General features: G+C 46.0%; 4 protein-coding genes across 4 annotated transcripts; 2 read left to right on the top strand and 2 right to left on the bottom strand.

The window, feature by feature from the left end:
- Window positions 1-149: 149 nt before the first annotated feature.
- On the top strand, window positions 150-1,118 carry PPTG_06501 (hypothetical protein; the record flags this gene model as incomplete). The annotated part of the gene is made up of 5 exons (XM_008900428.1): window positions 150-185; window positions 250-467; window positions 503-754; window positions 817-986; window positions 1,066-1,118. The coding sequence occupies 5 exons, from the start codon at window positions 150-152 to the stop codon at window positions 1,116-1,118; spliced, it is 729 nt and encodes a 242-aa protein (XP_008898676.1).
- A 4,400-nt stretch (window positions 1,119-5,518) lies between these two features.
- On the top strand, window positions 5,519-6,569 carry PPTG_21899 (hypothetical protein; the record flags this gene model as incomplete). The annotated part of the gene is made up of 4 exons (XM_008900601.1): window positions 5,519-5,595; window positions 5,791-6,042; window positions 6,310-6,340; window positions 6,414-6,569. 4 exons carry the CDS (start codon window positions 5,519-5,521, stop codon window positions 6,567-6,569), a joined length of 516 nt encoding a protein of 171 aa, XP_008898849.1.
- Window positions 6,570-7,193: 624 nt separating this feature from the next.
- Window positions 7,194-7,634, bottom strand: PPTG_06502 (hypothetical protein; the record flags this gene model as incomplete). The annotated part of the gene is made up of 1 exon (XM_008900429.1): window positions 7,194-7,634. One exon carries the CDS (start codon window positions 7,632-7,634, stop codon window positions 7,194-7,196), a length of 441 nt encoding a protein of 146 aa, XP_008898677.1.
- A 4,549-nt stretch (window positions 7,635-12,183) lies between these two features.
- PPTG_21900 (hypothetical protein) lies at window positions 12,184-12,600 on the bottom strand (the record flags this gene model as incomplete). Its single annotated transcript, XM_008900602.1, has 2 exons — window positions 12,184-12,350; window positions 12,561-12,600. 2 exons carry the CDS (start codon window positions 12,598-12,600, stop codon window positions 12,184-12,186), a joined length of 207 nt encoding a protein of 68 aa, XP_008898850.1.
- Window positions 12,601-14,182: the final 1,582 nt, after the last annotated feature.

Raw genomic sequence — 14,182 nt, forward strand, 5'->3', positions numbered from 1 at the left:
TTGATTCAGTCCTCTTCCGTGGTCTGTTATCCTCAATGGTTCGTGATATTCCGTGACCTCCGGTGGCCTGTACTGTCGTTGGCTTCCGTGGTTCCATGCATCTCTGTGATTTGGCGGCCTCATCGTGTGGTTCTGTCCTCCATTCTAGCATGGTATCGTGCTCCATGGTTGTGTATTCTTTCAAGGTCGGTGTATTGCAGTCTCTTCTCGTTTGATGTTCTTTTGTTGTCAGTGCTCTCATCGCTCTAGTCTCTTCCGTACTTCCGCAAAAATGCTCCTCTTCCTTGGTTTGAAGCTCTTTCGTGTTTCCGTGCTCTTCTGTTCTTCATTTCACGCTCTTCCGTCGTGCTCGCACCACTCTGCGCGCTGTCATGTTTCCTTGGTTTCGTGCTCTTCCTTGGTTCAAGGATTATCCCTGACTCGGTGCTCTTCCGCGTTTCCTCGCAGTTGATCCTCTGGCGGAGTCGGTAAATGCTAATGGGAATTGTGTGGGATATAACAGCCAGTCGCTCGTGCCAAGAAATGGTGCGAAGAAACGTCGAATAGGTGACGATAATGCCGACAGTGAGTGGAGCAAAGGTGAAAGTGAATCGTCGGCTTCAGAGGAGGAAAGCGCGGGCTTTGCTGGCTCCGGTATCTTTGGATCTACGTCACTGGTGGAATGCCCAGGTCTAAGTACTACTATCTTCGGCACTTGGAAAGCTTTCTCGGAGTACTTTGAGACGTACGCTTCGGACACGTATCAGCCATTCCGGTGAGCTAGTTGTTATTTAGCAGTAATAATTGTAAGGTCTCATTGTGCTACTTTTTTGACAGCATTCGTGACACTGTTACGGTGGAAGCTATGAACAAGAAGACCAGAACACGCTGTACATCTGGAGTTCCTAGTGTTTTACCATACTATTGTGGCACCGACAAGGAGAAAACTAAACCTATTTACACTCGCACCTACATTTGCACTCACGGTGGAAAACCTAGATATCGTGGTACGTGGTACTAGATATTTTATTAGCCTGGTACGCTTTAAAATATAGTGTGATTTATATTATTGTCATTGTTATGCAGGAAAAAAACAAAGAAAACTTCAAAGCTACCGGTCTATAGGATGCCGGCCATAGTGACCGCTCGTATTGTGAAAAAAATTAGTCGCGAAGATTGCGATAACGGTGTGTATCGTGTTGAAGTCTCGCAAAACCTTACAGCGCACAATCACAACATCGCACAATCACTTTATCGACGGTACGCTGAAAACCGAAAGGTTGTTGATCCGTCCCTGCTTGGACTGGCCAATAGTCTTTACGAGGGCGGATCTTCGGTGAAGCGGATTCTGACGTTGAGCACTATAGAGCATCAAGCAAGAGAACGAGTACCTGCAGTGATATGCACGGCTAGTGAAACTCACATTCTTACAATATAAACTGAGATCACATTTCACGAGGATCTTTGTTACCTAGCTCGCCGTTTCATGCTGGCTATGAACTGAGAGTAATAGCATTGTTACACGCAGAGCTACTTGACATGAGTTGGCGACCCAATTATATGGGCCGGAAAAGGCTGTCTTAGGCGCTTGGTATACTCATGTCACTCCCCATACTCCTATCTTCTAGTCTTTTAGTCTGACACCTGCGAAATTAGTGCTATAGTGTGGACCCGTATATCCCAGAAGCATGGGTAATCTGGTGAATTAGTCCAGGCCATCATCGTTTTTCTGTAGGTATCCCGGACCTAATACAGATTTCAGTCCGGGTTTCGGTGTATTCGTGTGAACTACGTGGGTAAATCGAGTTTAACAAGAGCACGAAGGCTTACTGGTGTCGTTGGCCGTACTGTTAGAAGAGTAGGTCCCCTGGGAGCGGCCAGATTGCTACCACAGAAGGACAAATTGAGGCTGCCACCACTACCTGCCAAAAGGTCAAGTTTTTCTCTTGCATAAGCACATTCTGTCCTATCACGCCACTGCTCTCCGAAACATCAGTAACCTCTATCGATAGCATATCCGCGATAATAGATTACCGGTAGCTTCTCCACTACGTATTTTAAAGTCAGGATTGATCCGATTATAAACTAAATTAGTGTGGGCAACAAAATTAACCTGTGGAAGCAGCAACGTCCACGTACACTGTACTAATGTGGTTAATATATACCACATACCGTTCTGGTAAGTTCGCACACCACGCATGCAAGTACAAAATCTGTCATAGTCAACTGATTTCGCGCTGCGGCTTGCATGTATTTCTTAGTAACATAATTTACCAATTGATGGACCATACCAGATCATAGGCCAGAATCGATTTTCATCCAATTGTTTTTACTCATCTTTAGAAAAATTGACACTATTGGTCGATTGAATTATTTACCAACTCATGGACCACAAATTCATTGCACTCCTTCTTGCAAAATATTATCCACCACCACCACCGAAGACGATGAAGGCCGGCTTTACGGAAGAACAGATAACGGAATCAGTTGACCGGGTGCTTGCTGGCAAAACGCTGACAGCAGTCGTCTTCGCCAATCTCACGCACGACGCTTAAACGCTACTTCACTGCTCGACGAGAAGGGCGAGGACTTGTTCTCCAACGGCCTGGACCGGCTCCTAAACTACCAGCCCAATGTGAGGAGAATATTGTTACGCGGATAGCGGTCATGCAGCGCCACATGGTTCCTGTACAACCTTGGAAAGTACTGGAGGCAAATTATCGCCAACAAGACGACTGATCACAATGGCTTTCGGTCATGTGGTATCTTTCCGGTGTGTCTACCAAACATGCTGGCACGATTGACGAAGAACGATATAGGAGGAATAGTCCGCGGTGAACTCGGACTTGCTAACTGGCTACGTGTTCGAGAAGAGGCTCGGCAGCAAATGCTTTCACTGCCGCCGTCTCCAGTCCGCAAAAAAAAAAAAAAAAAAACTCCCATAAGAGAGATGCAAGCCAGCAAAAATACTTCGCAAGGACGACTTGTTAGTGGCACCACCACGGAAGGAACGATCCACCGATAATCGCTTGTCAGCAGCAGTGCAAACTCTTGACGTAGCAGATGCAGAAGCTTCAGCTGCAATGCCAGCTGTGGTGTTGGACAATGTTCCAACACCCATTGGCTCAGGTCTGGAGCCATCGTCGGAGCATTTCAGCGATCTTTCTTGGTCTATTCTACCAATTGGCATTACCGGCGATGGTTCAAGTGACGACGTTGCATCACAGTAGTGTGGGCCACACCAAGAGCGGACTTCGACTGGTTGTAGGTATCCGGATGGGATGCACGCATTGTCAGATCCGAACTGAGTTTAATTGATACTAGTATGGAGCCATGGGCTGACTTGATATTTGTAAAGAATCATCGGGAAGCTCATGTGAACCACTCAAATGCAGATCAGCACCTGATTGGTCAATAAGTGGGTCTGGCACCCCACTATCAGCCAATCAGATGATGACACTTGGCACACGCTAGCCGTGTGCCACTATGCCTACTTATGTAATTGGAGTTGGACGCATTACACGCTACGTGTCTAGCTACATATTCAGTGATTCCCTACATCATGCAGCTATGCTGTTTCCAGTCGAAAGTGCGCTGTGAGATTAATATGCAAGTTTGTATAGACTTTGAGTGGCCTATCAGTATCCACGCTACGCCACCCCACCATCCTTCGTCTCGCCAAGACGGAACCAGCTCGGGCCAAGCTTCCCTTCAAGTCCACCAGAGGAGTGTAACCAGCCCCGCCGACGGGTACACAAGGTGAGCCTTAGCAACCCCATGTGTGTCCGAGTGGATCGCAACGCGATTTTGCGACTACCACTCCACCACAAGACGGAATCGCCCTTTCTACTTGAACTGAAAGGATTTGCGGAAGATTTGCTGTAGTACCGTAGTTGTATGAAAGGGGGCAAAATGCCCCCTCTGACGCCTTAATGACTTAGCTTGTATAGTATAATATAACCAGGTCAAAAATACCCGTTCACGAAAGGGTTAACCCTTTCGCGGTATAAGGGCGCGTTTTTGCCCTTTGAGGGGTCTGTGGAAAGAACTGTATGAATCAGTCTCTAAAAGGGCGATTTTTTTCACCCTCATACAAAAGCTCAACTGATCTGGTGCAACAAAGCATATTAGTACAATTCGTAAATATCTAGGCATATTTTAATCAAGGGTTATTCTTGTAACTGATTGTATCACCAAAGTATCTTCAATGACTTTTTACAAGAGATGGTCCAACACGAGTACGGTGAAATTGTAGCGAAAATAACGTCCGTTTAGAAATAAATGATCGGTCTTGTAGAGTTCATTTTAGGCAAGAGGCTCGCGCAAGGGTTAAAGTTTTTTAGATGTACATAATTTTGAGATAACCATCTAAAATTAGCATCCATCTGCATGGATGCTAACTTATTCCCCTGAAAGGTAATAAATATTATTTTTATTTTATTTCTCAAAGAGAGTGGTCGCGATATTGTTGTGTGGTTTGGAGGACTGGGTAGCCCCTCCACTAAGTCCTTCACCATGCCACAGTACCCACTCAACACTCGCTGAGAGGTACATGAAAATGCTGGCCAAAAGCCTCAAATTGGCTCTTTTATGAGCCCATTCTGAAGCAGCAACGGAGAAAGGGGCAGCACTGTTGTATTTTCGAGCTGGGGCTTAGTTGGCGCTATGTACAGCGAAAATCCTTATTAAGCCTTGGATAAGGACCTAAACTGGTTCCCAGTCTGGAGCAGCAACACGTGCCTTTCTCAAAATCCTCATGACTCGCACCACCCCACGCCCCACGACTGCTTCGGCCTGTTCAACCTCAAGATCGACGCCTTCTCGCTCCGCACGCCCTGAAGAGGCTACTAGGAAGTGCAATGCTCGCCAAGCATTTTGCGGCTGCAGGAACTACAGGCCAGTGTTAAAGCATTGCTCGCCGGCACCATGATATTTTGCCGGATAGTGACAATGACGAAGGCGCGGATCACCCTGTGTTGGCCACCTTCAACGAAATTAGTGTGGGTAGCGTGTTGAAACTTGCAAGCTTCACGGTTGCCGAGATTTTAAGACTGTGGAGTCGTTTAAGTGGCTTTATGGCAACCGTTGGAATAACGGGAAGGGCAACAAGAATCGTGAGTCAGGCATCGATGCTCCGTTCATGAGTCTTTGTGTGCTTAAACGACTGCCGCTGGGATCTGTTGGCAAACACGTTCAACATCGAGGCTCCAACGTTCGAGAAGAAGATCGTTAACTTCTTGAGGTTTTCTCTCCGTATTCGTATAAGATGTTTGTAGACCATGTGGAGCGCAACCGAATCTATACGGAAGGAGGTGCTTACAGGGCGCGCGCTCTAGCACTACCCAGCCGCTCGATATGCAATTGGTGTAGAGTTTTGGCAGGCTGATGCCTAATGGCTCACAGCAAGAACGAGCTGCCTAAGAAGCATAGTCTACATCACTACTAGACAAAGGTATCCGTGCTTCCCACTGGGCTTGCAATAAACTGCTCACACTACAACAAAGGCTTTCAAGCCGATGTCACAATTATCCGGGATAATATGGAGCTGCACGTTGTGGCAGCCACGAGGCCAGCTACAGATGACAATATGGCCGACGACGGCCGTTTTCGGGTAGAGTACCCTACTTCATGGGTCATTTTGGCAGATAAAGGCTATCAGATACTAATTTTGGACATATTCTGAATGATTTAGGTTTTGGACTACTTCTGAATGATTTAATCGAAAACGTCCAAAATTCTGTTCAAAATCTAGAAGGATCTCAAGCTCTTAAAAATAGTACTACGCTTATTCTATACCGGAGTTCACTTCAGCATTGAGAGTAGTTCAAGCATCCTGAGCAGCCACGACGAGACGGACGCGGCAGCGCCACCGAGATCCTTCACCCCTACGCAAGTTCGATCTGACCCACCGTTTGGTGGACATGTTCCCGCTCATCGGCTTTCTCCCGAGCGTGAACCGAACGACGAGGAGCATATCTTGGCGACCAAACTGCTGCTGCTGCTGAAGACCGCCAACTTGGCGGACTTGCCGTGGAAATCCTGCAAACTCTGCACAACTCGGACGTAGGGAACAGGGAGTTCGAGGCGCGTCGTGACGGGATCCTGCGAGCGCGAGTGTAGCCCCACGTTGAAGATAAGGAGGAGGCCATGTTGCTGCAGAACGAAAATCTGCTAAACGTCAGCCGCCTTGGCCCAAACACGAGCGCACGTACGTATACTATAGTAAGACACAGATACGTACAGCATGCTGGTTCTGACACTGAGAAATTATTGCTATTGCTTCTACTGACATATCACGCCTGTTGTTCTGGACGGACGACCCGTGCACAGGCAAGTACGTCAAGTTGCAATACGCATGCTTGTATTCCTCGCAAGCCGCAGCAATAATTTTTTCCTTCCAGTACTAATTTCAGTCATGCCACTCGATTTCCAAGGTAGTGAACAACCCGGTGTCGCTCATCGCAGAGAAACACAAGAAAAACGTGGCGCTCGTTGTGTACCGCAAGGAGGACAAGAATGCGGCCGTGTACGCTGCTGACATCCGCGAGGACAACATGCCTGACCCTGAGAACCCGCTGGACGTGAACTAGTCCATGTTCGAGCAGGATGGTAACTACCACAACTGCCCCACGTACCTCAAATCAATCTGCTGACTGACGACGAGTATCACAGAAGTGGAATGCTAAACTGTTTGTGTTGCCGTAACGCGCTCCGATAATCTGCAACGAGCGATTGTCGTCAAGTGGTCCAACCAAGCCCATGATACAAATCCACGCAGTACCATGATAAGAGACTCGCCATCCAAGTTTGCTGTGAAGAACGTGGAGAAGACGGCACCTCCTTTCCACTCGACAAGTCAATTCAACCGCAGCAAGCACACTGATTGATAAGAAAATGTTCAAGATGCAGATGCTACTCGACATAACAACAGTAATATGTATTAGGACTACATCAAGTAGAAGCTGATTAATGATCACTTTCTACGCTCTCAGGACATGATTGGTGACGTGCGAGATCGATTTCATTGCTCTTGATGGTGCCGTAGTTGATGTATATGTAAGCTAGCATCTCCACCTTTTCAACAGACAGTCGATTCCTCCGCTTGGAGTGTATGTGATCCATAATGCTCCATGCTCTCTCGTTTGCTGCTGAAGATGTGGGAATAGCAAATATCATATCAGCAATTTTCTTTAATTGAGGATAGTCTTTGTTGCTCATTGCATTCCAGTAGTCACGCGGGCTTGATTCAGCGTAGATTTGACGGAGTGCTTCTCCTCCGTTTCGTTTTTCGCATTTGAATCGAGGATTTCGGCTGTCAGCTTTGGATCATTAGTGATTGATGTTAGCCCACACCGTTTCGACATTTCGCGAACTTGGCTGTCAACATTTCTACTGTCAGATCCGATTAGGTCATCGAGATCAGTGGTTGGATCGAGCATGAACGCTATGGCCATGGCGTTCGTGTGCATGTAGCTCCAGCGCTTCTTGGTCTTTCCTCGGAAGAAGGCTTGGAGCTCAACAATTGGAAGTGGAGTAGCACCCTCGTAGACACCTCCATCTCGCAAGCGTTCGTCATCTGGCAAGGTATTCTGGAGCTCATTTTCACCAGGATCTTCGGCCATAGCACGGTCGACTGTATCGCTTAGCAGCGCCATTCTCCTGAATCATTGAGCACCCGAATTTCATCAGTGTTATCAACTCCAACAGCTGCTGCTGTCTTTGCCTCTTGTTCAGATAATGTTACTCCATATGCGGAATGATATCGGAGCCACCGGAACCACTTGTAAACCCAGGACACGTACACATTATCCCCTCCCAATTTCCCCAACGCTTTGATGATAGGTTCAAGTAGACGAACAATTGCTCGCAAATTGTTCCAGAATCCATTGTCGCGCACCAACTCCGTAATATAGAGTAGCCGTTTTTCGGCGGACTGCCGTTGCACGGTATCTATCTCTAAAGCCCTCGTACTCGGGGCTTAGGAACAATGTTTCGAGAAGCTCTTGACTTCTTAGTACATTCTGCAAACAGTTGTGCACTGAGTACCGCGTTGTTACTGGAAGCGAAAGGTTTCGAGCTCATAAACCCACAGCGCGTGTTCCTTGCTGTAGACGCTTCAATTCGTCAAGCAGGGCAAGGCGTTTGCGAACGACAACCCTTCTCGAGTGTATAGCTTTGATGGCGGGGAACTGACATACTTCTTGCATCCACAAGTTGAGTCATTTTGGCGTCTAGATGCTACACTGCCCGTTGCACTTATCATGGAACTGGCATTATCCGTCACAACAGCTATAACTTGTGCCGTTGTTTCGCGTTCGATTTCGACAATAACCTTTTCAATTTCTCCTGCGAAAAAGGTTGTGGTGTGCTGCTGAGATCGTGTTGACCACGAGGACCAAAACACAGGTGCCCCACCGCCATGAAGTTTACAATGTTAGAGCCGTTTGTATCTGTCCGACCATCCGTGACCAGCGAAACGTACTTTTGCTGGTTAATCATTTGATGACGTGGCTTCGATGAAGCTGATCGCGTGCACGTTTCAGTGGTACATCGCTAAGCTTATGGCGCGAAGGAATCTTCATGGACGGAGCCACCATTGCCATGAACTCTCTAAAAATCGGTGCTTCGACAAGAATGAACGGCAGAGCGCACACGAAAAATACCTGCACCAACGCCATTTCTTGGACACGAGAAGTGTGGTGGAGTGGGGTTCGCAAAATCACGTTGCGATCCACTCTGACACACAGTGCCCTAGACTGCCGACTAACGGAGGGAGTACTCCGATAACCGTGGGGTTGCTGAGAGCTCACCTTGTGTACCCGTCAGCGGGGTTGGTTACACTCCTCTGGTGGACTTGATGGGAAGCTTGGCCTGGGTTGGTCTTGTCTTGTCGGGACGCAGGATGGTGGGGTTGCGTAGCGTAGATACTCTTCAGGCTACGCGCCAGGTAGGTTGTCGATCTTGATCGACTTGGGGTGTGGTTGTCCTTTGCGGGGGGTTTCTTGTTCCTCTTCTTGCGAGGCTTGACCGCTTCCTATAGCGGGGGAGTTGAGGGCGAGAGTGGAGACGATCGACCGGCCAAGCTGCTAACTCCGGCGACTGACGCGTGTCCTTGGTAGAATTACTTGAGTACTGTATGGGCCAATGTACTTCCCGCTACAGTCCTTGTTCTTGAACCGAAGACACTTGTTGTTGATAAGGCAAATTCTACTCTGTTATTCCTTTAAGTCCTAGCGGTCCAATACCTTCTGCCCATCCTATAGATGTCCTTTCTACCCCCTCTGTAGCCTGATCGCGTGGTACTTACCATGGGTACAAATCAGTTGATGTGTCCACAGTAGATCGAATCCTTGAGGGAAGATTGCGTGTCCAAATGATTGCACCATGTCGATCCACTCAGATGATGACGTAATCACAGACGCGCCGTCGTCGTCCACGAGTCTCCGAACTGGATCGGGTCACATTCCATCAATCAGTCCCTTGTCCCCAGAAGCCAACTGTCACTTCACCACAGAAGTGTCATCAAAAGATTCACAAGTCTGGACTTTTGGACGTTTTAGACACTTTTAAGCACTTCAAAATAATATTTAACAGTTTAGACATTCTTTACTCGTCCAATACAAAACCATATCTACTGGCTACTGTCGAAGAGGGAGCTGTCAATTGTGATATCTCATCCGACCGTATCATCGTGGAGAACTTCTTTGGGAGGTTGTGTACTTTGTGGACCCTCTGCGCAGACAAATATCGCTGGCAAGAGGTAAGGTATGATCCTTCTCCAGGGCTTGACTTGCGTTGATCAACTTTCATAATGGGGACCACCCTCTGCGTCCGGAATATGACGATCATACCGATACTCAACCGGGACGGAAAGGAGGACGAGGTGCCTAAAAGCAAACCGTCAGGTGAGAAGATGTCGATAGCTACGGCTTGAGATAAATGCAGTAGACGTCGATAGCGAAGCGACATAAATGAGTAGCACAGAGTACTAAATTATAATTTTTGTGTTTGCTGAGTGATATTCAGGATCTTGTCATTTGCTCAGAAGACTATTGGTTTCTTTTGTTATTACTAGGTTAAAGGAAGTGTGTGGAATCACGTATTGCACATGGTGCACACGATCGGTATGGAGCCGAAATAGACTGTGTACCCTGTTAACAGTTAGGCCCTGCCGTGTGTTGTGGGTAACATCTAGTTAGGAGGTCTACTCACTCACTCACTCACTCACTCACTCACTCACTCACTCACTCACTCACTCACTCACTCACTCACTCACTCACTCACTCACTCTTCATCAGCCACTTAGGGCATCTCCACCGGCATTTGTGTAAAAACAAAAGTAAATATTCTGTGACGACAGACATAAACGGTGCATTGTACCTTATCCATACGCTTACGCAGAGACAGATAGTGCAGAGTTTTGGGCAATTTGGTCAGAACCGCGTCTTATCTGGCAGTGCGTGAGCAAAACCACTCGATTATATTTTAAAGAACTGGCGTATCATTCCCATCATCTTTAAGCAGCTCGCCAGACTAAATTTTGGCAGATTAATGAAATGCTTGAACAATGCATCATTCTATTCATCAAAGAACGTGCTTCACCTAAGCATCGGGCAATGGAATTATTAAAAAAAAAAAGGGAGTGTCCAATTTAAAGGGTGAATTTGACATGAAGTTGGGTCAAGATTGATACCAACAGTGTTATTGCGAGCACTTCTACATGTACCACGTTTAAAACGAAATTCAGAGCGAAAATGATGACTGCTACATTGGCCAGCTCCCAGCAAACTATGAGTGTCAGCACGTCACTGGCCCCGTTTTCACGAGTGCAGGGTTTGGTGAATTGATGCCGTTCGTTCAGCGCGTTATCGCTGTGCTCCGTGATGATTGTATAATCTCACTTGTAACATTAATTCGTACTGAGATGACAAACCTGGAACACCCGCTAGCAACATACGTAACGTTCGTTTTGGTCAAACGTGGTTCTCGAAGTGTGGGCTATGTCAAATTTAAGTACCTGGCATTCTTGCGTATTAATTACCGGGTTGGGTGGCGCCAACTTGTCACGGATATGCTTCTGTCCGGGTAGTAAGGTGTGAGGGTTGTGGCATGCGTTGCCTTGTCGCTATTCCCAGGATGCGAATGGTGCGTCCATCTCAAACCAGGAGTCGACATTGGGGAATCGTCGTAAGACAATGCACCGAGGTCACTAAGGAAGGGTGTACCGCCCCAGACTGGTTAACAGAGCAGGGAAAAACCCTCGCTCTTGGTAGTGGGAGGATTTCGTGCCAGAATTCTGATGCCACAAGACTTCGCTACAAGCTGCTATTCGATCACCTTGCAGAACCTTTTTCTGTTTTTTGCTTTGTTCTAAATGTCTTTACTAACCGTATTTATAATGTGCTTGCCAACATGCATCTGCATGATTGAAACTGTAGATCCTACTGAAGGAAAGAATCATGAAGTGGCACCGCCTGAGAAACCGGACACGAACTCGTCAACGACAATCATCGATTAATGATGCGGAAGCAATGGCCATTAGCTTCGCTATTGATGTTCAACGGAAGATGTTGGAGCTTCGAGAGGAAAGATATTCAGTGCCGACCAGACAGGTAGGCTCTTTGATTTTTATTAATTTTTTTTAAAGTTATTAGCGCGATGTCAGTCTATTTTTAACATCTAACAAAGAACTCAGTTAAGGAATTGTTTAAATCCGTGGAGCTGGCGAAGATAAAGATAGGATCACGGTTATACTGCTCGCCGACTCTGAAAGGATCAAATACCCGCTCCATCATCTTCTAAAAAGCTCTCGATCTGCAGTGGAAGGTAGGATATAACCAACTGGAGTACATGCGTGGTTTTTGAATTCACGGATGCAAAAACTATTATGGAAGAAGCTGAGTACTACGAATATCCAAAGAGACCTTTGGAAAACATTTTCTGCCCATATCAAGCATCCAGGTGCTGAAAATGATGCTCACAAGCGCGACGACGCCATCTTTTTTCCCTCAAGAGCTCAATCTGCTCGATGCTACGATCGCAATTGTATCCAGGCAAAATCGCTGTGTGGGCCCATGTCATATTAAGTTTTTTTTTTGGGAGTGTTGTTTCTTAAGTGGGCAAGAGAAGTATATTTTTCTTGAATATTGCTCCAGCAAGTAAACGAGAGCTACGAAGCGCTTGGGTAGCACCAGTGTTAGCTCGTCAATCTTCAGGGTGCTTAAACGCGTTTCCACTCTTAATCACTTCTTGAATGTTGTCGTTCTTTCCGATGCGAGAGGCCAGCATCTTTCCGTTGATGAGCCCGCAGGGTGATTCCTTGGACACACTCGAGTGCTTCATCCCGCCTTTCCACTTGCGATAGTCCCCGTCTGCGGTGATCCAGTTAAGAAGGACGTCCATAAAGACCTGCCCCCACCCCCCCCCTTTCAAACCATCTCGAGTCCATGAGATTCGTTGTCTTCCTATCATCTTCCATTTTCACTTTTTATTAGCTTGCTCTATAAAGAGCCTCAGCGTTTATCATAGCAGAATAATCATATTATTATCAATGATAGAAGACTACATAGCGGACAACTTACATTGTCTCATTAAGTCGTTGGTGCGCTCAAACTCGGCCATGCTATGCTATAGTAGTGGGTGTCAAATCCCTTTTTACCTCACAAATTTAGGAAGATGTTTTGCAAGTGATTGAATAGAAATGAACCTCAAAAACACCGCCGAACTCCAAGAAATTGTTTGGAGGTCAGAGCTCAGTTTTTAGGTCTACAAGTGAGCCAGCTCGCACAAACAGTAGCTCATGTCTTTTTAGCCCAGTGATTCCTTTGTGTTTGGAAGAAAACTGTCTTCGCGCTGAAAAATACTCACTCAAGGACCAATAGGGGGTTCATGTATTGTAGACTGGGCCGACAATTCCACAACAAAAGAGAACAATAATATTAGCCATTTTCACAGGTGGCTGCATACAACGCTTCCATAGCCTTCGTGGTAGAATTACTTCATTAAGTTCATTAAGATGCGGTCAGCTTAAGTTTATCTAGCGTAAAGCCCCCCCCCCCCTCCAAGGCTGAAGAGACGACCTAAAAATCAAGGCACAACTAAAAACTTACAAATATTGCTCCCGATCTTTCGACTGGATTAGAATCCTGCACTTAGGGAGCTTCACGATAATTTCTCACAACTAAAGTTACCACAGTCGTACTGATATGAGTTAACAATCTTAGCCAATAGAAAGTCCGGAAAAACGTGATACGACAGACAGCCAGACAGCCATTTTATTTATTTTTTTTGGATGATTTCTAGAAACCGTTTTCGTGCTTAATACATTTTAAAGTTCTCACGCGCTTTCTATCGATGCGCAATCCCGAAAACTTTTAGCGGCTTTAGGTTTGACAAGACAGGCATCCTTCAGCTCGCACAGCTATTCGCTCTCCCTGAGTTCGTGATCACTGTACACCACGACAGGCTACATCACACGAAGGCTTTTTTTTATTCTATTGCACCAGACGAACTGTCTGCTGCAACAGAATAAAAAAAAAGCCGAACTATCCACACCGCAACTACGGCGCGCTGACCATAATTGGTCGCTTGGGAACAGCTATCAGCCGTGCTTGCACTCACTGGGGTAGGTTGTATATTTTTCAAACCTACCGTACTTAATTAACCAACTGCCCAAATATCATAGTTATTAGATACTTACTCGAGACGTGGGTTTATATTATGATATGTAGTCAGACTTAGTAACATTGAAAATGTCACTCCGTATGACAAGACTTTTAGTTCTTTTATTTCCTAATGTTACTTTATATTTTACACCTTATCAATGTTTTTTACCTGTTTTTTAATTGGTTTATACTTAAGAAGTATTTGTTATGTGTTTAGTAAAGGCTCTATCTCATATTATCATGTAATACTAGTAAATGATTCTACATGTTAAAACTCATGTTTTTAATTCAAGTGATTGATGAGGATTGATTAAAAATATCTTGGGAGCGGTTCGGCCACGTACTCACTATAATGTAGTCTTATGTAAAAGTAGTAACATCGTTTGTTCTCTGGATATTTATATCCAGAGTCTTACCCGCTTCGGAAACCCTCGGATATCCTGTATCATATTATATTTGGTTACTTTTGTAATAACTCAATACCTTGAATTCACAAAAGAAGAGCTAAAGCGACGAAATACTTTATAACCTTTTAAGAT

The sequence above is a fragment of the Phytophthora parasitica genome (genome assembly GCF_000247585.1).
Source record: "Phytophthora parasitica INRA-310 unplaced genomic scaffold supercont2.9, whole genome shotgun sequence".
Taxonomy (NCBI): domain Eukaryota; phylum Oomycota; class Peronosporomycetes; order Peronosporales; family Peronosporaceae; genus Phytophthora; species Phytophthora nicotianae.